At 36.3% G+C, this 26,945-nt stretch overlaps 1 protein-coding gene across 50 annotated transcripts in view; it reads left to right on the plus strand.

The window, feature by feature from the left end:
* NRXN1 (neurexin 1) overlaps positions 1-26,945 on the plus strand; it is a 1,231,187-nt gene that overhangs the window by 1,191,048 nt on the left and 13,194 nt on the right. For 30 of the 50 annotated variants that reach the window (XM_070069132.1, XM_070069131.1, XM_070069139.1 and 27 more), the window contains one exon: positions 9,081-9,168. In XM_070069132.1, the coding sequence (XP_069925233.1) occupies positions 9,081-9,168 (88 nt within the window). The remainder of the gene's footprint in view (positions 1-9,080; positions 9,169-26,945) is intronic. The other 20 variants (XM_070069134.1, XM_070069150.1, XM_070069143.1 and 17 more) reach the window with 1 other exon arrangement.

Consider the following 26,945-nt stretch of genomic DNA (forward strand, 5'->3'; position numbering starts at 1 on the left):
TGCTGTAATGGATTAAGAAAATATTGCTCAGTGCCTTATGGATTCGTATAGTAATAATCTATGTGGAAACACACATGTTAGATATTTTATTATTGCACTTACACATTTAACCACTACAGTAAGAATTGTGCTGCATAGATTACACTTAAAAGACCTTTCTCCCTTCTTCACTCTCTGTTTTAATTGTTTGCAAAGTGACCTGATTTTCCTTGTTTCTCTGTTCATTTATATGTGGTAGATAATTCATGATAGTGAGCAGAATTTAGGACATAGATGTTGAGTATCCCCAAGTTTGTGTACTAAGTCCTCCAGGAAATCTGTCTTGGAGAAAAGGGAATCCATAGTGCCAGGCATGGAGTGTCCTTGCCTGTGTTGGAGTTTACCAGTGAAATTGACATCTGTGCCCTAAATTAGCAATGTCAAAAATGAAGCAACGGAATGTTCTGGGTAACTGACTGCTTGGGGCTCCTCCTGCACCTTTGATTTTGTGCCTGCAGTTCTGGGGCCATCATGGAAATGAGGCTGATTTGATCAATGAATGCATCTAAATTGTTTCTGGAGAAACAACCAGTATTACTAATAAATAGTCATTTCCATTTATTTACTCCCAAGAGTTAATGAGAAGTAATTTGACAAAATCCCTAATGAAGGTTATGTGAGAATGATAAAGATAAATACCTTATTAGCACATACGCTGTGAAGACAGTAGTTAATCAGCAGACCTTGGAAATTGTGTGGATTTAAATCAGTTGCTAGTGAGAAGAGTAGAGAGTCCATTCAGTTAATTTTGTAGCTGCATAGACTGAAATGTTCTAAGTCAAGGGTATAAAAATGCAGGAAAACATTTAAGAATTTGTATTTCCCTTCTATTCCCAAAAATTTGATTGTGCATTTTTTGTACAGAGATCAGATGAGTAGTGTTTAAGGTCTTTAAAACATTGAAGAAAATATTCTCATCAGTAAATAAAGAACTTTGTGGATTGATTCCATTTATTAAGAGTGACAGTTATGACCAGATTTGAATTATATAATGTAGATTTTGTTTTTAAATCTCTAGCATTAGTTTTACTCCCTTCTTAGTGACACTTAGTGTGCTACTATAGTGAATAATACAATAACTGTATTTCTGTCTTTTTCCATGTGTGTGTTTCTTCATAATTTTAGTGCTTATTTATCTAAAATCCCATATTCTCCCTTTGCCATGGTTTTACTAATTCCAAATGCATTTTATAATGAATCTTTGCAACCACATCAAATCCTCTAAATAACAAAATGGTTTTGAATGGATGGATGGGTGAATGGATGGATAGATGCATGAATGGATGAGCAGATCAAAGTCATCTGGGATGAGGGATAATCACAGTCCACTGGGGCATGGATAATCACATAGCTTTGCTATTAATTAGCATTATAATTGTGGTCAAACAGAAATATTTAAACATTTCATTTCTAGCTCTAGATTCCTGATATGTAACACGAAGAGCTTGGATTACTGATGTCTAAGGTCTGGTTCAGTTCAGGAAGATAGATGACTCTTGAATAAAACATGATTTTACATTCTAATATGTGTTACATGCCAACAATGAAAGTTTGGATTTTGGAGGCATGTTGGTTGAAACTATCCATGCTTGGAATTTTACAATCATAAAGTCTCTTTTGGCCCCCATTACCAATAAGGATTTTTCAGTTCAGCCTGTGTGACTAATTAGGCTATTCAGCCACAATAGTTGGATAAGAGATTCATACTGACACAACTAGAAACATATATTTACATTTGTAAACATCTGTCAGTATTTATTAACTTTGAAAATGACTACAATCATTTCAGAAACTGCTTTATCCCAAAACATTACAAGGAAAGGTGAGATACATTTGATCACGCCGCCGTATTCTAGGTTCCCTTTCAATATCTCTACCCTGCTTCTGGCAGTCTTTGGAGGAATTACCTCCCCACATTCTAATTAGTGAGAATCCAGGAAACAGATTACTTGGATGCCTTCCTGAAAGTTTAAGCCTTACTTTAACTTATTTTGGCTGATCCTCCTCCATTGCCTTGATTAAAGTAGAAATGCTATGTGAACATAAAGGTTTTTGATAGTTAAAAGAAGTAATAAAAGAGACACTATGTCTCTTTTATTAAATTTTAATATTAATTGAATTTCTAGTATCCTAGCATTAAGTTTCTCCTTTTAGGTTTAATATTTTGCATAAATTAACTGAAATAATACTCTTTTTTGGCTAGGCAGGGATCCAAATTTATTCTTTACCTATAATTCCCTTAAAGTTAATCTTTCAGTGACATTATTCCATATTTCTATATTTTCCTTTGAGTTTTGCCTATTAGGATAACCAGCATCAAATGTACATAAAAATGAATATTAGATTGAGGAAGATATATGGTCTCTTTACCATGTTGGAATTTTCTACTCAAACCCCATTTAACTGTTCTGAAACTATCGCATACATTTTAAACAGCCAAGAAAATTTTGAAGAAATTGAATGGCTTTCTAGTCTTTTTCACAAGCAGATAGCTGATTTATGGTCACTTTTTATATTAGACTGAGGCATCAGTTGGGAAAGATACTAAAGAAATGTGAGAGCTGGCTGTTTTCAAGGATGTTTAAGCTTTGCTCTAAATATTCATAAATACCAGTGTTCAGACATGTAAATTAGATAAATGAGTGTGTAAATTGATTTTTAGCATACTCTTTGGTATAACACCCAAAATAATAACACCTCTACCTGCATCCTAGATAAAGATGTTGTTGGTAAACATTAAATGATGCAATAAATATGGGAGTGTTGATAACAGTTCAAGAATAATATGCTCTTTGAATTGATTTGATTATTATCTGTGTTAATAAGTTATTTATAGGTAGGAGTCAGAATCTGTGCCTTGATAGTGAGCATATTTTATGCCCACTGGAAAATACACATAAATGAGTTGCTTTATATGTTGTTGAATAGTTGATCCTTACTATCTGTCTTCTTCATATGCTGAACTAAAATTCATCTTTCATGTATTGGATCTCAATTCATTATTTTTATTTTCATTAAATAGTGAGCCAAAAATCAACATATTTAAATGGCATCTACTCCTCAGAAAGATGATTAAATAGGAACCAAAACTTGATTGAGGCAATGGACAACATGAGACAACCCTAAGATGTTGCAGATCATCTAAATTCCTTTTTCATCTTTAATAGGATGTTGATGAACTAATATTTCTTTATCTGATTTGACTAAACTGATCACTCTGTCATTACATGTATGTATCATAATTGAATTATTTGTAATTTTTCCTCTTACTGGTAGTTAATGACTTCTGTCACATCATAGAAACTCCTTGCTCCATTGGTGTCAGTACAATGGTTTGGACCTTGCTCATGAAATTTGTGACACTACCTGAATCCCGTCAGGTTTCATTTCAAGGAACTTCACCTACTGTTAGATATTCTCTGATTCAGTCGAGGAAAGCCAGACATGGAGGTTTTCTTTCTTCCAGAAAAGCTTCACATATAGAATACTATCAATAAGAACAATATCTAATCAATTAACCAAATTTAGCACATTTTAGCTGACACTATACTCAGCCCATCAGTCTAAATTTGAGTTGTAACCATGAACAGCTATACTAAATAATTTTATGTGAGTACCATTGCTTGAACCAATTTCTTTTTATCTGGATATTTGGGAGTTAGAGTGACAAGTAGAGACAGACAGACACAGCTCCCATCTGTTGATTCAGACACAGGCAGTGGGTGCAGAAGGCGGGAGCTAGAAACTCAATCTAGGTCTCCTAAATTGGTGACAGAAAACCATCTTCTGGGGCCATTACCTCTACTCTAAGGAGCACATTAGCTAGTAGCTGAATCAGGATCCAAAGCTGGAATGAAATCCAGGCCCTCTGATATTGGGTATGAGCATCTTAATTACGAGGTTAAATGCCCACTCCCAACTTTTTTTTTTGTTACCTTGTGTTTGCATGTATAGAAGGATAAGCTATTGCTACTAGAAATACAGTTTCAATTAAAATTTTAGAATGAATAATTGCTGTCTTGGTGGTCATCATATTCATGGTGGACATTGTAGTGCATACACAGGTGAGATTGGCTCATTTCACAAAATAGGTTTTTCTTTTTTTTTTAACTTTTATTTAATGAATATAAATTTCCAAAGTACAGAATATTGATTACAATGGCTTCCCCCCCATAACGTCCCTCCAACCCGCAACCCTCCCCTTATCCACTCCCTCTCCCCTTCCATTCATATCAAGATTCATTTTCTATTCTCTTTATATACAGAAGATCAGTTTAGCATACATTAAGTAAAGATTTCAACGGTTTGCTCCCACACAGAAACATAAAGTGAAAAATACTGTTTGAGTACTAGTTATAGCATTAAATCTCAATGTACAGCACACTAAGGACAGAGATCCTACATGAGGAGTAAGTGCACAGTGACTCCTGTTGTTGACTTAACAATTTGACACTCTTGTTTATGGCCTCAGTAATCACCCTAGGCTCTTGTCATGAGCTGCCAAGGCTGTGGAAGCCCCCTGAGTTCACTGACTCTGATCATTTTTAGACAAGGCCATGGTCAAAGTGGAAGTTCTCTCCTCCCTTCAGAGAAAGGTACCTCCTTCTTTGATGACCCATTCTTTCCACTGGGATCTCACTCGTGGAGATCTTTCATTTAGTTTTTTTTTTTTTTCCCCCAGAGTGTCTTGGCTTTCCATGCCTGAAATACTCTCATGGGCATTTCAGCCGGATCCGCATGCCTTAAGGGCTGATTATGATGCTAGAGTGCTGTTAGGACATTTGCCATTCTATGGGTCTGCTGTGTATCTCACTTCCCATGTTGGATCGTTCTCTCCCTTTTTTATTCTATCAGCTAGTATTTGCAGACACTATTCTTGTTTATGTGATCCCTTTGGTCTTGTAGATGTCTTTATTGGAATGCGTCACTCTTCAGAAAAACTTATTGTGAGGAATAATGTCCAGCAACACTATTCTTAGCATATAATATTGCATTTGATATTTGTCCACCTTCTCATTATATAATTTTTACAACATAAGGATGTGCAGTCAGGGTACAGTTTTTAAAATGATATCAAGTGCATATATAGCAAATTACATTATTAATGATAATGGGGAAAAAAGCACCTTGTGAAAAAAAAATTAACAAAAACATAACATACAACATCTGGGTTTTTCTAGTTTTTAAATCACCAAATAGTCATTATTTAATATTCCAAAATGGGAAATAAATTAGTATATCTTTCCTCTTTCATACTGATTACATTTTCTCCATACACTACATGTTGATGTTCATAGGCAGAATATGATGAATTTGCTTCAGTGCCTTTATTTCTTTATTCTTTCCAAGTCATTTTCTTCCCTAAAGGTATGGAGACTTAAATTATAGTGGACAGCTTAAACAAGAACAGATGCTTGCCATGTGCACACACAGACCACTCTGAGTTAGGCAAGATCAGCATGACACTTTGACCTGCGAGTGGTTAAATGCACAATTAGACACACTTATCTAAATGGACTGTTATGTAAAGCTAATGCTTTAGCTTGATCACTGTTCTGTCTGTTCCAGCAGGTTGCCTCTTCTCTGAAAAGGGTTGTAAACATCAGGGAAAAGTATACTAAAGAATAGAATTGATTAGTGTGACATATTTGAGTTTCTTTCTACCACTTTCTCAACAGCAAGTCATGGGGAGGCAGCTCCAAACACAGGGAATTAAATTTAAATTGCACAGCTTTGGCTAGAAAATTGTTCAGTTAATTCAGCCTCCAAAATGAAATTTGATTTTTTTTTCTTTACACTTGAGCCACTTCCTGATTTTTCATACTGTGATGATTTCTGCCAAGGCACCTATTGATTTGAGATCTTTTATTCACAAGCTTATTGCTAGTTTTTAATTTCTAAAAGAAAAATATACAAAACTCATGTCTGTTTATTACATCAGGAAAAATATGTTAAAACTAAAATATAGTTTTATAAAAGAACCATATTTATGTAGTAATTTTTTTCCTACTGCAAGAGGACTATAGAGGTACTATTGAATGATTTCTTTTGTTATTTTGTGTATTGTGGTTTGTAAAAGTTAATGCTGAGAATATTCTAAGATTTTCTGTTTTCTGTGGAATTGCTCTAAGAGAAAACAGCTTTTAAAACAAAATTGGACTTGTATTTCCTAAATAGTTTAGTCTTCATGAAACATCATATAAGAGTCACATGTTTTTAGGCTGGGACATTATTTTAATGAGCAGCCATCTTGATTTGTATGTAATGTTTGCTTTTTGTCGTGTTTTGAACCTAGATAGTTAAAGGTGGGAGCTTTATTCAAGAGTGTCTAATATAGCTACTGTGTTTTGATATAAATACTAACATGGGTGCCCATATTGAAAGTAATTTGCAGGTACAATCTTCAATTTCTTTAATATGATTGAATTACCTATAAATATGCTTCATTGTAGATTAAGTTAAATTGGTACTACATTCATGACATATTAGACAATATTTAGAATATTTAAATTGTTAAAAATTACTATCTAGTCCTATTCAAGTATTTCTCATGTCCTTAAGTTAATCTTCACATCAAAAAGTACTATGGGGTTCTCTGCTTTATCAAATGAGGAAAATAAGGCATGGAACAGCTTTTATATTTTCCAAGCAAGAACTTTCAACAGCAGCACCATGGCCATTTTAGGCCAGATAATTTCTTGCTGTGTAGAGTTGTCATGAGCACTTCAGAATATTTACAGCTTTTCTGATCTCTGCCTGCTAGATGCTGGTAGTAACAGATTCTGCACTTTTATCAACTAAAATATCCTAGACATTGCCAAGTGCCCCCCCCCCATTCCAGTGGAGGAGGGAGAAAGGCTATATCACTGGCTTCAAATTTTGATTTTATTCATATACTCCTCCCCCTTTCAAGAGCAAAGCGACAGCAGCACTAACACTATAACTGTTCTATCCATGGCTTTGACATTCTTCAGGGAAAATGAGAAATTCTCTTGTAACGTTGGAATTAATTTGAGAGTCCACTACAGTAGAAAATAAAAGCAGCTGTCCACTAGGTGTTGGCCCTTGAATAAAGCTGATCATCCCCACTGGGTTGAATTAGAGCAACTGACCTGTAAAACCACATAATCCAATAATTTGTCCTTTTGAAGTCCCTTTGGATGTTTTTTATGAAAGATATGTGCATGGCTATCACCCCAATTGCTGGTAGTGTTCACTGGTACTAGCAGTTATTCTTTGGAAAGCAGAATTTTAAACTTCCCCTTTGAAAATTAGCAATGAAAGAAATGGAATCCAGAAACTCTCCCAACACTCTCAGAAGAATTAGAATATATTAACATGAAATTATCTCAAAACACTATATTGTGTTTATATATTTATTTAAAGTTATATTGTAAAGCATATGCATTCAAACACATCCTATATTGTTTTTAAAAATTTATTTATTCATTTTATTTAAGAGATATAGAGCTCTCATCTGTTGGTTCATTCCCTAGATGCTCACAGCAGCCAACATTGGTCCAGGCTGAAGCCAGAACTGGGTTACCATGAGGATGGCAGTGACCCAAGTACTTGGGCCTTCACCTTCCTATTAGCAGGAAGCTAGAATGAAAGCAGTGTCAGGCTTGAGGTACTCTGATATAGGATGTAGGTATCCTAAGTGCCCCCTTAGCCACTGTGACAAATGCCTGTCTCCAAATCCTATGTATTTAATTATAGACATTGCACTTGCAATACTTTTAAGCCTAGTATTTTAAACATAATTCTGTGTACTTAATTATAGACATGCACTTGTACTATTTTTAAACCATCCCTTGTCTCTATTTTTCAAAATGCTACAACATTTTTCAAATTAATTTCTACTCTAATCTGTTACAGTGTTAGGTGCTCCTTTAATAAAAGTCATATTGAATGTCTGCTTTTTCTTCAAAGTAGGATTTAAATTTTCATTCTCTTTTTACATGAGAACTGTATGAATGTTGCAGTTGTGAGTGTGGTCTAACCAATTCTAATCTCCATAGCCCTTAGCAAATTTAATAAGCTATTCTTTCTTCTTGCACTGTAAATTATTTCTGTTTTACCTGAGCATTAGCCAAATCCGACATAAACCCTCACAGATCCCTTGCACGCCGTATACCAAGTTTACTGCTTCTTGTAATTGGCAGTAAAGAACAACCTTTGGTGCTTGTGAATGTCTCGATTATGTGACTAACAGCTATAATTTACACACTCTGCTTTTTCATTACAGTGATGGTTATCACTATAATGGTGGTTTTTTTTTTTTTTTTTTTTTTTTTTTTTTTTTTTGCTATCAGTGCAGTGAAGCAACTAGAATGTCACAAAGAATACTTCACCTTTCCACAACCCAGCTCTAAATACACTTTTCATTTCTTGTGGAAAACTTTAATGATGAAAAGGACAATGGAGAGATAATACCTTCTATGTGAACATTAAAAAAAGGAGTTTTGAGTGTGAAAGCTTCTTACATGGACTAAATTTGCTTCCCCTTGGTCATCACTGAATGATTCAACTAATTCTCTACTTAACCTATGTCTCCTAAAAATGACAACTATATCTCAAAGATTCATCAGACTCTACCTGGTCGTGAATATAAAAGATTATGGCTGTTCTGCTTTTAGGAACCCAAGTACAAGAACTACATAAAGCCCACTGATGCATACATTGTAGCACTCTGGGGCTGTAATAAATTTCAAATCATCTGTTTCTGCCAGGTTGTTTCAAACATGTGTATGCTACTGGATGCAGCTTCTCTGCAATTGAATGGATGAGTATCTGCAAGTTTACTGTCACCATTACTCTATCCTCATGTAAAATTGATAAGTGTAATTGAGTGTTTACAAATATGCACATGCTTCCATGGGGGTTGTAATATAAGTTCATACACTGAAGCTCTGCATCTTTGGTATAGGAAATATTGAGTTTGTTTTCTCAGCTTTGTGAGGTCAATATGAACTGTATTTCATAGATGAGGGGCTGTGTTGGACCTTTGAATTAATCCACTAAATGTGCTTCTTCCACAGACCACAGATGACATTCTTGTGGCCTCGGCAGAGTGTCCCAGCGATGACGAGGATATTGACCCCTGTGAGCCGAGCTCAGGTGGGTTAGGTTAGTCGACTTTTTTTCTTACTTCCTTGGCTTTATTGTAAATTTTGTTGCATGCTATTTTCCTTGAGAGAGTCTTCCATGATAGGTATAAGGCTCATCTATCCTACAATGGTTCATTGTGTGACAAGGATATTTTACATTTTACATAGATAAGTTTTCTCACATTTATGGGGAAAAATTAAAAACAAAGGGCAGCAAGAATATGTATTTTGGAAAAAGTGATTGGGAACAATATCCAGGCCTGCTATCTTACTGTTCACTTTCCCTTAGCTTACAACATAATTTTTGTGTATAACGGTTTAATGGGCTTTCCCTTGGGTCACTTAGAGCAAAATTGTAAGGCTAAAAAATTGCATCTCATTGTGGAAAATTATTTGACCTTTCAGCTGACAAAAAGTCCCCACTACTCACTCTGCTAGCAAATTATCTTAAGTGATATATTTCTGAATTTCGGAAGTGAGAGTATTATGGCTGTAGTAAAACAAACAGCAGGTAGAGTCCTTGATACATTTAATAGCTAAGTGTTTGAGTAGTACCAGGTTTCCCTAAAATGCAAGCTGATGCATTTTACTTCTAGATGATGCATAATTTTTCCTCCTTCTTTATAATATGTTTACATCTCATCTGATATGACTAACATATAAATATTGTTTCTATACAGCCCTTATACCATTAGGTTTTGGCTGTGACCACTGCAAATGAATGGCTCATGTCCTGGAGTGATTCCAAATATTTGTAAGACCAAGTATCAGGAGCATTTCCATTAGTTTTCTTTATACAATGATATTTCTTAAAATTCAGTAATTTTCTTGTTTATGTTAGCAAAACTAGTGAAGTAGATGCAGACTAACACTGTCGACTAGTCCACGGACTCTCACAGTGTCACCATGAACCCCAGGAGAACTCTGAGACACAATAACTAATTTTCATTCTTGTGAAGAATAGCACTTTGAAGTAAACCTTGTCATTCTGTTATCTGGGTATGGAACATTGCAGGATGGGTACCCTGCCTCTTTTCTTGAACATCACTTCTCTGACTGATGGGGGCTCCTACCTCTCAGCACTGATAGGGCAGCTGCCAGAGAGGAGCAGAGACTTCAGTTATCTCAGCAGAACAGAGTTTTGGGAATCAAGGCTGTTCATGCTCCCATCCTCTCTCCTGGGTCTCCATGGCACCATTCAAGGCTCCCAGCCCCCAGAATCATCTGCCATTAACAATGCCTAGGTGTCTGCTGATCACCAGGCCAATTCCCCTAGCTCATTGATTGCTACAGCTATTCTCTACTGGATGTCTAGACATGTATGGTCACTTCATGACACCAGCCTGGGCCTTTGGCCAAGATCCTGCCTTTGTTTCATTGACATTCTCACTTTGTGTTTCTTTGTGTTTTCAAACAAAAAAAGTAACTGCATTTTTGTCATTATAGTATGTCACTCCCATCTCACTGCATTCTTCCACCCTCATTCCTCCACCTTTTTGCATTTCCTTTATGCTCACACATCCAGCTTTTGTTGTGTTAATTTCTCACACCAAGATACCAAGATGTTCTGTTTTATCTCATCTTTTATATCTTCCTGCAAGTACTGGTGCATGTAGGGGATAGGCGAAGGGGGGTTTGTAGTTGATTTTGTTTTTCCAATTAGTGGTGATCTGTTTGTTTGTTTGTTTGTTTTAGTGGTAGAGTTACAGACAGTGAGAAGGAGAGACAGAAAGGTCTTCCATCCACTGGTTCACTCCCCAAATAGCCACAATAGCCAGACCGGCGCCATTCCCAAAGCCAGGAGCCAGGAACTAGGAGCTTCTTTCAGGTCTCCCATGTGGGTACAGGGGCCCAAGGACTTGGGCCATCCTCCACTGCTTTTCCAGGCCATAGCAGAGAGCTGGATGGGAAGTGGAGCAGCTGGGACTGGAACCGGTGCCCATATGGGACATGAGCACTGCAGGCAGATGGTTAACCTACTGTACCACAGCACCAGCCCCCCAGTTAGTATTTTCTTGAGGGTAATTGATTTTGGCAGTATTTTAAAAAAACATTTATTTATTTATTTATTTATTTTGAAAGTCATGGTTACAGAGAGAGATGAGGAGACAGAGAAAAAGAGAAATCTTCCATACTGGTTTACTCCTCAGAAGGCTGCAATGGCAGTGCTGGGCCACCCCAAAACCAGGAGCCAGGAGCTTCTTACTGGTCTCCCAACTGGATGCCAGGTGCCCACGTCCTCAGGCCATCATCCACTGCTTTCTAAGGCCATTAGCAGGGAGCTGGATCAGAAATGGAGATGACAGAACACCAACTGGCACACATATGGGATACCAGCATCCAGGTGACAGCTTTACTCTCTACGCCACAGTGCTGGCCCTTTTCAGCAATTTTTTTTTTAGATTTATTTTATTTATTTGAAAGTCAGAGTTACAGAGAAAGAGGTAGAGACAGAAAGAAAGACCTTCCATCAGCTGATTCACTTCCCAGTTGGCCACAATGACCAGAGCTGGGCCAGATGAAAGCCAGGAGCCTGGAGCTTCTTCTGGGTCACCCACATAGGTGCAGGGGCCCAAGGACTTGGGCCATCTTTCACTGATTTTCTAGGTGCATTAGAAGGGGCCTGGATTAGAAGTGGAGCACCAAGGACTTGAACTGGCCCCTCTGTGGGATGCTAGTGCCACAGGCGGCGGCTTTACCTACTACAACTCAGGGCTACCCCCTCTGTTTTCTTTACTACCCTTATATCTGAAAGAATTGTGTTTCTTATCATTTGTGAGTTCATTAATGCAGAGCCTGTGTTCCCCGTGGAAGGTAACTCCATGAAGCAGGAATCCTGTTTGTCTTGCTCCTTGGGTGGAAGTGCCCTATAAAAGTTTACTTCTGTTCTCTGCACCAATCTCTTGCCCAAAGTACAAGTACAGCAACTACTGAATCTCTTCTTACAAACCCTTTAGCAGTCTTCTACTGAGCCTGGTTTAATTTCTTATCCTCCTCTTCAATGTTTCCTTCCTCTCTCAATTTTCAATTCATGATTCCCATTAAAACATGTACTTCAAATTCTGTTGCATACATGTGGTCTTTTGCTATAAGCTTGTTTTGTGAGCTTGCCTCTCCTGGTCATAACTGGTTTATGTCATGAATGGTTTCCTTTTTTACATTGCATTATACTACATTTTCTAAGTCAAATCTCTTTATGTAGTGTTATTTTCTATCTAACTCCACGTGATTCCTTTTTCTATGCACTTCCTTAAAGCTTCATGTGGAACTGCCCTTTCTGGTGGGATTGCTTCTTTGTGTGACAGCTTCCAAAAAAAAAAGTTAGTTCATAAGATATTTTTGGTCTGTTTTTCAACTTTTTTTTAAGGACTAGAGATTTAGTTTTCATCCTGTTTACATCTTAACACTGTTTTCATGATAGGTTTTTCCATGCAGATCTTCGTTCCTTTAATGTATTGGTTTGCTTAAACCTCTTTTTTCCACTTGCTATTCATTTTGAATACAAATATAAAGTAATATGGAGAATAATTATTTTTCCTGATATCATTAGACTATGGATATTGTTAGATCGTTATAAAAATCATTCTGAATATCATTTATTCTTATTTGGGGAAACTGACTTTATAGAACAGTAACATTGAGGTGAATGCAGAAATGGATATATCTGCTGTGTGTACTTGCTACGCCTTAACCAAGTGAGCGGAGATCTTTGTAAAGAGATGCATGAGTATTTTTATAGGTGAGTTGCCCAAATCTTCCTGATACTTCACCCTTCCTGCATATTTACATATAAGTTTTCTTATCACTCTGACCTTGCCCCACCTTAAAAATGGCTCTTTCTTTGGAAATCAGCATGCTCATGTTTTAGAAGTCGTCTTAAGGTTGTTAATGGGAAACAAAAGGGAACTTTAGCTTCTTTTTAAGGACCAGTAAAGTATACTTTTTAATCAGGTGTTTGATAAATTTGAATTAATGTGTGGCTTCATTCAAAACTCCTAACGAAGAGGAAAGTTGTACCTCTGCGGTGTTGCCAGTTTCACCACTGACCAGGTTTTATTGAATTTTACTCCACATCCACTGCTGTGCTAAGTTGTAAGAGAAAAAATGGAAAGCTTATACTTTTTATTTAAATTCTGACAGATATCCTTCATTCTGTCCCATATGCTGTCGATCTTAGTTTCTTTTTCTGATGATCAGGTTATTTACCTTTCACACTAAAATATCAGCTATTTGTAAGAGTTGTTGCAATAATTAAAAAGCATGTACTTAAGACACTTATTTTGCAATGTCCTTCTAAATGTAGAATACAAATGGGAGCTTTGCTTTTTCTCAGTTTAGTTATATAAAAAATATTCAAGCTATTTTTTCCCTGTTTACATAATTCTGTTACTTTTCCTGGCTGGAAATTGGTGGACAACTGATGATACCACTCAGGCCTCCTGATGAGAACTGTACATGTTGGGACTGGATCAGGGACAGGCCCCTGGGTGCGAACACATGGAACACAATTATACTTGATTCCCACCACTCTGTGCTATGCAAATAGCATTGGATTCTAACTTCACATGGATATAAATTAGTTTTTTTAGAATATAAAAGGGTATACATGCAATTGTGGAAGGCTAATTGAGCCCTGACTCTTAGCCAATAGGTAAAGATCTGAAGCAACCATTGTTAACTAGGTCACAGACCACCCTTGTCCTAAATGATTGATTTAAACTACCTAGACACATGACAGATGGATGACCTTTCCATCACAGTTTCTCAAATAATATTTGTACCTTCTGTGCTTTTCCATCAGCCAAAAGATATGGTTGTTGGAATAAATGAGTTAACATATAAAGCATTTAATAGAATAATACTTTGCTTATACTAAGTTTTATATGAGTGTTTAATGCTCCAATTCTTTGTATCATAAAAATTTACATAAAAATTTCCGAAGCTAACTTTATTCACATGAACACAACTTTTGGTAAAAAATATTTTTTTGGTAATCTTACATTTAAGGTTCACTTTGTAAATTGAAAAAATAGCAACACTGAAAAAACCATATAAATTCCAACATGGCCTTTAATTATCTCAGGACATCCTAGTTTGGGAGCTGTCTTCTAAATAGAACTCTTTGAAAAAACTCTTGAAGGAGTTTTAAACAGATAATTTTTATGTTGATATCTGCAATCATAAATGAAGATTATCGCCCTCTTTGATGTAGGAGCTTCCTAATGAATAATTCCAGTTTGTCATTTGTTATTAAGAGAACAGACACAGTTTCCTATTTCCTAAGCCCTATTTAGGAAGAGCTACCAATACTATGTAAATTACAATACTATGAATAATATGTCAGTGCTCTGTGAGTGTGTGTGCATGCATGTTGGAGGTGGGTTGGGTAGCTATTAGAATATTGAGCCACTGCCAAATCCCTGAAACTCTTGTCTAGGGAAATAAAAGGCCCATTGAATAGTAAATTATCTGTTTAGTCACAGGAGAAGAAAAGGATCAGTAGAAACAAGGGCTGTAATCAATCATCAAACCTCAAAATGTCAATTTTGCTCATATAAATTACATTTTTCTTGTACTCCGTTAGTTACCACAGATCAGGAAAACATAATATTTGTCTTTTGGGGACTGGCTTATTTTGCCAAGTATAATGGTTTCCATTTTGTTGAGAAAGACAGGATTTCATTCTCTTTTATGGCTGAGTAGTATTCCATAGTGTATATATACAACATTTGCTGTATCCAGTCATTGGTTGATGGACATCTGGGTTGATTCCATAACTTAGTTATTGTGAATTGAGCTGTAGTAAACATGGGGGTACAAATAACTCTTTCATATGCGGATTTTATTTCATTTGGATTAATTTCAGGAGTAGGATGGCTGGGTAATAAGGTAGTTCTAATGGCTGTGCTAGTTTACTTTCCTACCAACAGTGGATTAGGAACCTTTTCCCCTACATCTTTGCCAGTACTTAGCGTTTGTTGATTTTTCTATGAGACTTTCTACATGGAGAGACGTTAAACTTCATTAAGGTTTTGAGTTGCATTTCCATGATGGCTAGTGATTCTGAGCATTTTTTCAGGTATCTGTTGGTGTTTTGAATTTCCTCTCATGACAAAATGTCTGTTCAAGTCATTTGCCCATTTCTTAACTTGATTGTTTTATTAAGTTTCTTGAGCTCTTTATAGATTCTGGATATTATTCCTTTATCAGTTGCATAGTTAACAGATATTTTCTCCCATTCTGTCAGTTGCCTATTCACTTTATTGAGTATTTGCTTTACAATATAGAAGCTTCTTAGCTTGATGTGCTCTCATTTGACTATTTTAGCTTTGATTGCCTGTGCTTCTGAGGACTTTTCCAAAAAATCATTGCCTATGTCAACATCTTGCAGACTTTCCCCAATTTATCATCTACTACTTTGATGGTATCAGGTCATGGATTGAGATCCTTGATCCATTTTGAGTTGATTTTTATATAAGGTGTAAAGTAGGGGTCTTGTTTGATACTTCTGCACATGGAGATCCAATTTTCCCAGAACTTTTTGTTAAAAAAGAGACTTGTCCTTTCTCCAGCAATTGATTTTAGCTAATTTGCCAAAGATTAGTTAGCTAAAGATATATGGATTGATTTCCAGAATTTCTATTCTGTTCCATTGGTCTACATGTCTATTTTTGTGCAAGTACCAGGCTGTTTTGATTATAACTGCCCTGTAGAATATCTTGAAATTTGATATTGTGATGCCTCCAGCTTTTTTTGTGTGTGTAAGATTACTTTAGCCATTCAGGATCTCTTGTGTTTCTCTGTGAACTTTGGTATTTTTTTCTAGATCTGAGAAGCATGTCATTGGTATTTTGATTGGGATTGCATTGAATCAGTCAATTGCATTTGGTAGTATGGACATTTGATGTTATTAAGTCTTCCAATCCATGAATATTGAAGATTTTTGCATTGTTGTGTGTCTGTTTCTACTTTTGTCTTTAATGTTTTATAATGTTCATCATATTTTCACCACCTTGGTTAAATGTATTCAAAGGTATTTAAATTTGTATAGCTATTGTGAATGGGATTAATCTTCCAAGTTCTTTCTCTGTATATATCTGACTATGTCTATATATACAAAGGCTGTTGATTTTTGTGTGTCAATTTTATATCCTGCAAATTTATCAAACTCTTTTATGAGTTCAAATTGTCTCTTGGTGGAGCCTTTTGATTTTCTTATATATAGAATCATGTAATCTGTGATCAGGGCTAGTTTAACTTCTTCCTTTACAATTTATATCCCTTTGATTTCTTTTTCTTGCCTAATGGCCCTGGCTAAAATTTCCAGGACTATATTGAATAGCAATGGTGAAAGTGGGATTCCTTATCGTTTTCTGGATCTCAGTGGGAATGCTTCCAACTTTTCAACATTCAATGTGATGCTGGTTGTAAGTTTGTCTTATTTTGCCTTGATTGTGTTGAGTAGTGTTTCCTCTATTCCCAATTTGCTTACATTTTTTATCATGAAAAATGTTGTATTTTATCAAATGCTTTCTCCTTCTCTATTGAGGAAATCATATAGTTTTTTTCTTCAGTTTCTTAATGTGAGGTATCAAATTTATTGATTTTCGTACATTGAGCCATCCCTGCACACCAACCCTTTTCTCTTTTTTTCTCTTTCTTTTTCCTCCTCCTCCTCCTCCTCATGTACCTCTTCCTCCTTCTTTCTCTCCTTAGTATTTGTTGAATTCTTGACTTAGTGTAGGGTGAATCTTATATGTATAAAATAAACAGAAAGTATATCATTGTAAAAATTAAAAGGAAGAATGAGAAAGTAAGGAAATGGGTAGAGTGGGAAATATCATTCTGCTCCTAAATTTGTTATTATGAAATGCATTAAATTTGTTCACCTTAAAAAATACATAAATAAAAGAAAAAATAGAAAAAAGGATCACCCGCTTTTTATGACATCTCTTAAACACTGCTAGAACCAATGGAAATGAGGTGATCTTTACAGCAACTCAAAGGTCGGCTCTTGATTCCCAATCAGCTGAATCATATTGGTCAGGGTTCAGATTACATGAACATTGATAGATAACAATAATAATTAGTATTTAGTGAAGATTTATCCTGTGCTCATCATTATTCTTAGTCCTTTACAAACATCCTATTTCATAGTTTTACGACACTATGGAATATTTTCAGAAATAATGAGGTTCAAAAGATTAATTTCCTTAGTGAAATACGAGGTAGTTAGTGAGCTCTCTAGTAAACGTGGGTCTTTAGCGTCCTGGAATGTAGAAAGTCGTTCCTCTAAAATTTGGGCACCTCATAACTATAGGATTCATTTTTAAGATGTTCATTTAAATAATCCTTAGGCAGAAATTTAGATTTGATGGCAAAAGGTCCTTTACATGAATTACTATTCATTAGGGTAAATTTGTTACAATTACCATGCAATTTTGAGTGTTTTTTTCCTGTGTGCTCTTTGAGAAAATACCAAAGGATTTCTATTAAATTGATCGCATTAACCACATTAGGAATAAAGATATGTATATTGAACAAGCTGCACCTTTTCATTAAATAAGTACTCACAATCATTTCAAAGAATATATAACTTATTTGATCATATTTTAGAGACTGTTTAGATGATAATTTATTCTACTTTTAAATTTGGGCTATTTATTATGTCATTATTCAAAAGTGAGTTTAATTAGCCCCTAATAGCCAACACATTGCTGTTAAAATGGAGGATTTTAAGCTGCAGCCAGAAAAACAGCTGTAATGAGTGTCCCACTTAGGGGAAAGTCTAGAGCATCTCCTAAGTACCAGGTGGGAAGAGTCAGGCCGAGGGCCCCTCTAATCAGTAGGGTGCAGCATCAGGCAGCTGGAGTCTGGCCACTAATGCACAAGTTGGCTTTCAGGGTGCAACACGTTGACACAGGAGTTTCTTTCATCTGTAACAATTTAATCTTCTAGAATGTTGGGATAAAAATAAATATTATAATAGTATGGTTCAAACAGAAGACAAACATCAGATATCCTTCTTAGTTTTCCCCTGCTTTTCCAAGGACAATGATGTCAATAAAAATTACATGAAATAAAGTTAAACAGTCTAGGAAGATTTTTTTGATATTACTGTAATAGGAAAACGAGATCAGAATTCATCCTCGGTTTTGCTAACTGGCTGTTGAACAAAATTTGCTGGTGAATTGTTAAGAACTGGGATGGAATTATTTGTGGGCAGTTGTGTTGCAAATTAGATTCCTGAAAAGGAAAAATGTTCTCTTTTGATAATCTCCTTGCCTCATGACCTTAGGTACTTCTGTGACTTGAAGCAGAAGCCCACCAACGTTAGACTCCTTCCCTTCCCGCTCAAAGTGGGAGACAGTGGCTCTATTCCTTGAAAGTCGTGTTACAGTTTATAGGCCTTTGATCAAAACAGTGCTGAATTATAAAACTAGCAAGAGATTTTTAAAATCTTTACATTTCCAAGGGACAGGAAAAGAATTGGAATTACGTTATTCCAAAGCAGTTCAGAGCACAGGCTTTAAGGGAGGGGAGTAAGATATCTGTAGCTTGGTCATCTGAGGTCAACTTTCCCAGCAACCAGTTTTCATGCACTAAAATTGATTTATAGCAAGAGATGAGCAATAAACAAATTAGTAAACAAGAGGTGCTTTTGTTTTGTTCAGAGTACAATAGATTTTAATTAACCTGAACTATTTTGACCCTTCTGTGACCTTTGGGTTCACAATATAATGAGATGGATCCTTGCCATATTTTAGGAAACTTCTACAACATTTTGTAAGAATTTTGATATGCAAAAGGAAGTGAATATTAGTGATGGCCAGGACTTTGGAATAAGATACAACCATTTCAAGATGCAGCCCATTGCTGGTATTGAGAAAGTTGCTTAATATTTTTGATGTCCGGTTTCCGAGTTTGTAAAATAGATTATGAGAATATGTTATGACATTGCAAAAGGAGGATGCATACTGAGTGCTTAGCAGAGTGGCACATACAAAGGGTTTGACAGATAATTATGAGAAATCCAAGGATAGGTGGAGGGCCTACTGCTAGTAGTATTGATTTTGCCCCTTTGAATGCATAATTATGTCTTGTATGAGATCCCTCACAAGGCATGCAGATTAGATCCCAGTGAAAAATGAACACAGTTAATTTTGTTTTTAAAGAGAATAGGTACTATTAAAGTGTCTTCACTAATATATGACTGGCTGCTTAGCATGTGAGTTTTAGTGAGTTAGATTATGCATTTACTTGAAAGTCGGTTAAAAATAGATGGCTGCTAATACAGAATCCTCCTACAACAAGTAAAAGAAAAATCTGTTCAGTAATGACTCAGAATAAGTTTTAAGGCAGCCTACATGTATCCAGCCTTAAGGCATTTATAATCGGTTTCACATCACAAGTCTTTAATACAAAGTGCTAAAATACCATAAAAGCCTTTCTAAAATGTGACACATGTCCTGTTGTGCTTTGGAAAGAGACAATGAGATGTATTTATATCCTGTAAAATATTCACCAACCTTGAAGGGAGAAATATAGTATAGGTTTAGAAAAATATAGGTTCAGTCTGTCTCTTATGAAAACATGAAGTCTGGGAAGAATAAAGTCATGTTCTCTTATAATTTGTGTCAAATACCTCTTTTGATAATGACATGGGTTTCTTGTAGAGTTTTCTTGGTATCTTATTTAATTGCATTTCTTCAGATGATATCAGAGGTAAGCCAACATATTCTTACTTCTACTCTGCTAGCCATGTTTCCTTCTTGGGCAGCAAACATGCTTTCATTGTTGGCCCATGTGCTCCAAGGAGCAGGAGCAGTGAATGCTACATTTGGCTTTAGCCTACAATCTCATTTCAACACTGGCATGTTGATTAGCTCATTTATCATTAATAGCTCCTTCCCATTTACAGAGTGTTAAAAGAAGCCGGGCATTGATAATAAAATAGAAAAGATAAGGGTGTTTTATTAAAGAATGATGGATTAAAGATGGCAGTAGAGCCAGTGGCCAACACATACATTTAAACAAACAAAATCAGGAGAAACAGAAGGACTACTGTTACTACATCCATGAGCACATACTATAATCTTTTGTATAATTGAGTAAACTTGAAAGATCACATCCGAGTTCAAGTCTCAACTCCGTCATCCACTCTATCATCAGAAGCAAATTACTGAGCCTCTCTCATCTCAATTTTTGCATGTACAAATTACATGAATGATGTTAAATACTCATGATGTTGTGTTGGTAAAAATGAAGCTTTATATATAATATAGTACTATATATATATATATATATATATAGCATTCAGCATAGTCTACTGTATAAACACTTGGATAATACAATTTAGCTTTTATGAATAGTACTAGAAAATTAACCAAGGAATAAACCATATCACAAAGGGAAATAAATCTGTATGCAAGGTCAAGAAGGGGAAATATTAATAATTGGCACTTAAACATGTAGGAAGTTTTCTGAGCTATTTCCCAATAACCACTATGAAGTCAGTAATGGAAGACTGGCGCTTCTGCTGAATACATTTAGGTTGCTGTAGTGGGGGAAGGACACACGTCATCTAGTATTCTTACTTTGGAGGGAAAAAATTAGCCCTCTGCCCCACTGAGCTTTCCAGAAAATGAATAATTAACTGCCTTGATTGTACTTTTAATCCCTTTGCTCTTCCTCCTAAGACACTCCAGAGTATTCTGGGAAGGCTACTGTCTTACCAGGCATGCCTATCCACACTAGCCCTTCTCCCATGGTAGAGGTCTGGTCTTCTGTACTTCCTAATTCCAGGCTTGATATTCCTTCCAATGGACTCAGAGAAAAAGCTGTCCAATAGTCACTGCACTTCTACCAAAGAGAAGATGATCGTTTTACACAAAGTAAATTGAGACAACAACAGCTTCATGACAGGGATATAAAAGTGATCACCCAAAGTGAATAGATCTGGGAAAACTGCACACTGCCCCATTACACAGAATGACTTGTGCTTCAATCAGTGCTCAATAAACACCTGTCTGAGGAGTGGTACACCTAGGACCCAGCACCCAACTCTGTAGCAGAACTCTGCTTCAGAGAGGAACTCCAGACTAGGGAAAAAAAGAAGGAGAAGAAGTAGCAACAATTTTGGAAAGAAACTCTAAAATTTAATCAGAAGAGTTACCATTTCCAAGATGATAAACCTTGCTGTCTGCTATTATGGAGGAAGGATCTTAGATAGTGGATTCCTTGACACATAAAAATATAAATCAGCATGATGAAATTATGGAAAAAATTTCATTCATTCTAAACATATGAGACAGAAAGCACTAATCCATTAAATTTAGAATCATTCACAATAAAAATAATAATAATAAACAACCAGAAAGGAGCTGCAGGTGTAGCACCACAATTAAGGGCCTGAAACCACATCACATACTCCCTGAGGTAAATAGCCATTTTTTCTGCCTGAATTCACAGAACCACCGTTCACAAAAGGGAAGTCTTTAAATACAACTATTCCCATGGGTCTGATGTCCTTGGTGGTCACTGATACAGCAGACTGAGCCGTGTTGTACAGTCTACATTGCAGAACTGTCTAATTGTTGGGACAGGCGCTGATATAATTTGGTTTTGTGGGGGAACACATAGGGATGAAATTCAGACTGTCACCTTTTCACTCAAAGCACTCTTTCTTTCTTGAGAACTTTCAACATTTTTTCCCCTATCTGATCTGATCCTTGAAGTGACCGTGGTTGGTCGTTATTTTGGTGTCACCATCATATTTTCTGATGAGTAAGCTATAGCAGGAAATAATGAATTTCCAAGTGCCAACTCACGAGGTTAGGGGCAGTGTAATTCACTAGATTAATGCCTAGTCCAATATTCTTTTTGCCATTGTGCATTGCTTTTCTAAGATTCTGGGGGAATGTCAGGACCCATTGCAAAGAGCAGATACACGGCAGAATGTGACTGGAAGGGGTAGACTGGACAGCTGCTCCAACCACCTAAAGTGCTAAACATTCTTACATGAAGCAGGAAATAGTAACAAATCAGTCTGTAGTCCTAAATGCAGATCTATTGAATGTGTCAAACTGTAATAGGTATAGACAGATCTGGGTTTGAAATTTGGATGTACCTAAACTCTGTGAGACTTGATTTACTTTTCTGTAATGTTCAGACCTTTATACCCCAGCGCTGTTAATGGAAAACAAGTTTGACAGTTTAATAATGTGTGCAAAGAACACAGCACAATGTCTGTCATGTACTAACAATTACTAAAAGTAACAATTGTTAATGAAGTAAAATTAGAGAAGAAATTTAGATGTTGCGTTGAGTCAGAAATCATAGTAACTATATTGTGCATCAGTTAAAATTAAATAATGTTAAAAACATCTAAGCATAAATCCATGTAATATTTGAGAAAAATACTTTTGATAATACAATTCACTTAAGTAAGTTAACTCCAAGGTATTGTGATGCTGGGGCTCTTTAAAATCTTGGCTTTCCCTTTAAATCCATAATAAAAAGAGACAAGTTAGCAACATTTGAGAGAATTGGAAGGAATGCCTCAATATTCATATGTGCGCACACACACACACAGGCACACACACACATTCCTTGTTCCTTTAGATATAATTTTGGTGCTATCAACAGGTTCTCCAAAGTATCTGGCTCCAGACCTTTAGAATTCATTGGAATGAATCTACTGAGTTTGAGTAAAGATAGATTGTTCAAATTTCTGTATGTATGAAAGTGGAATAGATTTTAAGAAAAATGATTTCTGGTATGTGTGTGTGTGTGTGTGTATATATATATATATATATATATATATAAAATCTGGGTGTTAGATTAAATGAGCTCCCAGGAAGAGAAGCTATTTTGCTATCAAGAAGCCTAGTTGGAGAGAAATCAGTAATAAAGAGTCTCATCTACATTTCAAAATATAGCTTCTCTTGCATTTTTTTTGAAATGTAATACATTTTGATGAAAAACTCATACAGAGTCTCTGGGTTCCCAGCTTTTAAACTGATTTTCTCAATTATGGCCTCTATGGCTTTTCTTCTGCCTAAGAATTATGGAGCATTTGATCTGACTGATGAGAATTCTCGCTCTAATAGCAGCAGTACTCAAAAGTTTCTTAGAAACTTGTGCCGCTACTCAGCTGAATTGAGACAAGCGCTGCAAGTTAGCTGCCAAGCGTTTGTAGTGCTGTGGGTGTCGTTTTTGCACATGAAGCACGTTGATTCCAATTCTGCTAAGAAGAGGGTAAGTGATTTCTGGCCAGATAAAACCGTATCAAATTTACCTCTTTTATTGAAGACATTGTGGAAGTGATGACTAAGAAAGTATTGAAGTAAAAATTTTGAAAAATATTTGCATTGTTGAGTTTCTCCTACTTGCTCAGAACCTTCACTTTCTTTCAAATCAAAGGTCTCTTCCACTGTCACTCTAGCTCATCCCCCCAAAATTTATAAACTTAAAAAAAAATTTTCCTTTTATCTTTTAGAAAGCATACACTTTTCAGCTAGTATATTTAATTTTCATTAGTGTTTGGAAAACAGGGGAACAGTTAATAGAAAAGAAGCATTTAAGTAAGATTTCATGATCGTATGGAGTTCCTCCTAAAATTGATAATGTAATATTCTCATATGGTTCAGAAAAAATTCAAGCATTTATTAATTTGTTTGAGAGGCAAAGTTACAGAGAGAATGAGTGACAGAGAGGGTGAGAGATCTTCTGTCTACTGGTTTACTCCCCAAATGGCGGCAAACAGCCGAGGCTGGGCAAGGCTGAAGCCAGGAGCCAGGAGCATCATCCAGGTCTCCCATTTGAGTGCAAGGGCACACATACTTGGGCCATCTTCTGTTGCTTTCCCAGATATATTAGCAAGGATCTGGGTTGGAAAGGGAGCAGCTGGAACTCAAACCAATTCCCATATAGAATGCCGGCATCACAGGTAGAGGCTTAACCCAAGTGAATTTATTTTTTAATTTTAATAGATGTTAATAGATTATTTCCTAGAAACAAAGAGATCAGATTTCTACCTGTTTTTAGATCTCCTTTCCTCCACTTGCTTGTGTGTACTTTTGTTCACGCTTATAATTGATGTCTTTTTTCATATCAGTTGATGTATGTTCTTTTTATTTTAGAGGTATTTAGTCTTTGTTATTATAAATGTTTCTCCCTTCATTTTTCATTTGCATTTTTATTTTGTTAATGACAATTTTCCTACATAAAATTATTATTTATGGGGCCAACTATGCTGATCATCTCGTGTATGGTTTTATTCCATAGCCTGCAATCTGAGTCATAAGTTTCATTTCTGTCTTCTAATGTCTTCTCACTTTCTCCACTAATTCACTATGCTGCAGCCACTCCGGCTTGTGTTTGCTTCCTGAAAAGAAAACTTTCTCCTTCCCTGAAGTCATTCCACATGCTGCTCTTTTGTATTAGGAGACTTTTCTACCCACTTTCCATTTCACTTTCTGCCTGTTTTCTAAGTCCGATATTATCACAAACTCAGAAAGGTGTCTCTGGCTCTCCAGTCTAAGAAACCTCTACCCTGCTCCTGTGTTAGAGTAATAGTTTTCCTGCGTGTTACATGTCCCTGTTGCTACTTTATGTTTTACTGAGTGGTAGATCTTTTCCCTATTTTTATTTCAAGAACCATGAGGGCATGCTGTCTGCTGTACCTACAGGCCCTACTACAGTCCCTGGAACACAGCAATAGCTCACTATGTATTTGTTGACAGAAGGAGGGTAGTAGAGAAAATGTCATGAAATATGGGGCATTGAAGCTAACTCTTGAGGCATAAGTACTGTTTATACAGGCAAGAGGATAAGGGTCATATGAACCAAGGTATGGAGGAATAATGTTTATATATATATTATATATATATACATATACACACAAATATGTTAGACTTGAATACATCAAAAATATTATGACTGTTGCTCTTTTAGGAAAAATAGAAGACAAATTTGAGTAGGTAGCTATGATACAGTTACCACATAAAAATTCTGTGAAGCAGGGCCAGCGTTGTGGCGCAGTGGATTCACGCCCTGGCCTGAAGCGCCAGCATTCCATATGGGTGCCAGTTCGAGACCTGGCTGCTCCACTTCTGGTCCAGCTCTCTGCTATGGCCTGGGATAGCAGTAGAAGATGGCCCAACTCTTCGGGCCCCTGCACCCACGTGGGAGACCCGGAAGAAGTTCCTGGCTCCTGGCTTTGGATCTGCACAGCTCTGGCCGTTGCAGCCAAATGGGGAGTGAACCATCAGATGGAAGACCTCTCTCTCTCTCTCTCTCTCTCTCTCTCTCCCTCTCTTTCTGCCTCTCCTTCTCTCTGTGTATCTCTGACTTTCAAATAAATTTTTTTAAAAATGTTCCACTAATATTAAAAAAAGTCTTTGAAGCTTGCAGATCACTAAGCTGTGGACATACAGTTTATCATGTGCAGAATAATTGCAAAACAGGATTCTGCACATGTCATGATCTTAAGGTTTCCCCCAGTATGAGAGAGAATGTGTATGCTCCTTTGCTACTTGTTTTTGGTGTCACCGGTCTTATAGGATGTGGTTGTCCATTGCCCTTTCTGTTCCATGTGGTGACAGATTAGGCAGTAGCTTGTTATCTTTGGGGCCATCTATTTTATAGGCATATGATGAGTTTTTGTGGGCCTAGCATCCCCTTCATTACAGTATCTTAGATTCCTGGAGAAGATAATGATTCTCTCAATCTCAGAACAGTGGCCCCTGGCCATCCTTTCCAACACGTGCATTAGTGGTTTTGAAAGCAGCAAAGAAAAATAGCAATGAAGAAGCCATGGCAGAGGCTTATTGATTTCCAAGTTATTTCTGATTCTCCAAGTCACTGGGGAAGAACTAAGATGTGTCAGACGTGTCCTCTCTGAAGCTTCTTTTCTGACCTGAAGGTCTGTGCATCAGAATGGGGAGGACACTCATTACTCCTCACAAAACCACCTGTAAGTTGAAATTAATGTGCGTCGTATGTGTACCTGCTTTCCCAGAAATGTGACATTTAGACATTCTTCCTTGAGTGATTACACTGTAATTGTTTCTTCTGGTCTATGCTGTATTGAAGCACACACACAAAAAAACTTTTTTTTTGAGTTGGGGGGAAAACTGTGCTAATCCCAATTCACAACACCTCAGGAGGCTACAATTTCAATTTCCTTTTCATAATAGTCATGAAACGGGGTGCTAGAAAAGTCAAATTTTCCACTTTAAATCTGAAACTATTTTCAAGAGGATAACAGTATTTTAATAATGTCCATATTTATTAAGACAACATAAAGAACTCTTGTCTACTGAGATCATCTTAAACAATTTGTTCTTCCTAGATGATGTAGAGACAGAAATTTAAAAATTAAGTTGAGTCTATAATAAAAAGCAGAAAGACTGGTTAAAGTCTCTTAGAAAAAATGCAATAAATGCATCTTGCCAATTGTGTTTTAAAGGAGTCCATGTGAGACAGGATATCCAACAATTTTAGCTAGCAAGATGATACCTCATGAGCACCACAGGGTTTTATGATTCATTATATACCCCTCTTGATCTGAAATTTATAACTCACATTCCATTTTTTACCACTGATATGTTTTATGATTAGCTATTTCTTTTTTTTTTTTTTTTAAACTTTTATTTAATGCATATAAATTTCCAAAGTACGACTTATGGATTACAATGGCTTTCCCCCCATACCGTCCCTCCCACCCACAACCCTCCCCTTTCCCACTCCCTCTCCCCTTCCATTCACATCAAGATTCATTTTCGATTATCT

The sequence above is a fragment of the Oryctolagus cuniculus genome, chromosome 2 (genome assembly GCF_964237555.1).
Source record: "Oryctolagus cuniculus chromosome 2, mOryCun1.1, whole genome shotgun sequence".
NCBI lineage: Eukaryota > Metazoa > Chordata > Mammalia > Lagomorpha > Leporidae > Oryctolagus > Oryctolagus cuniculus.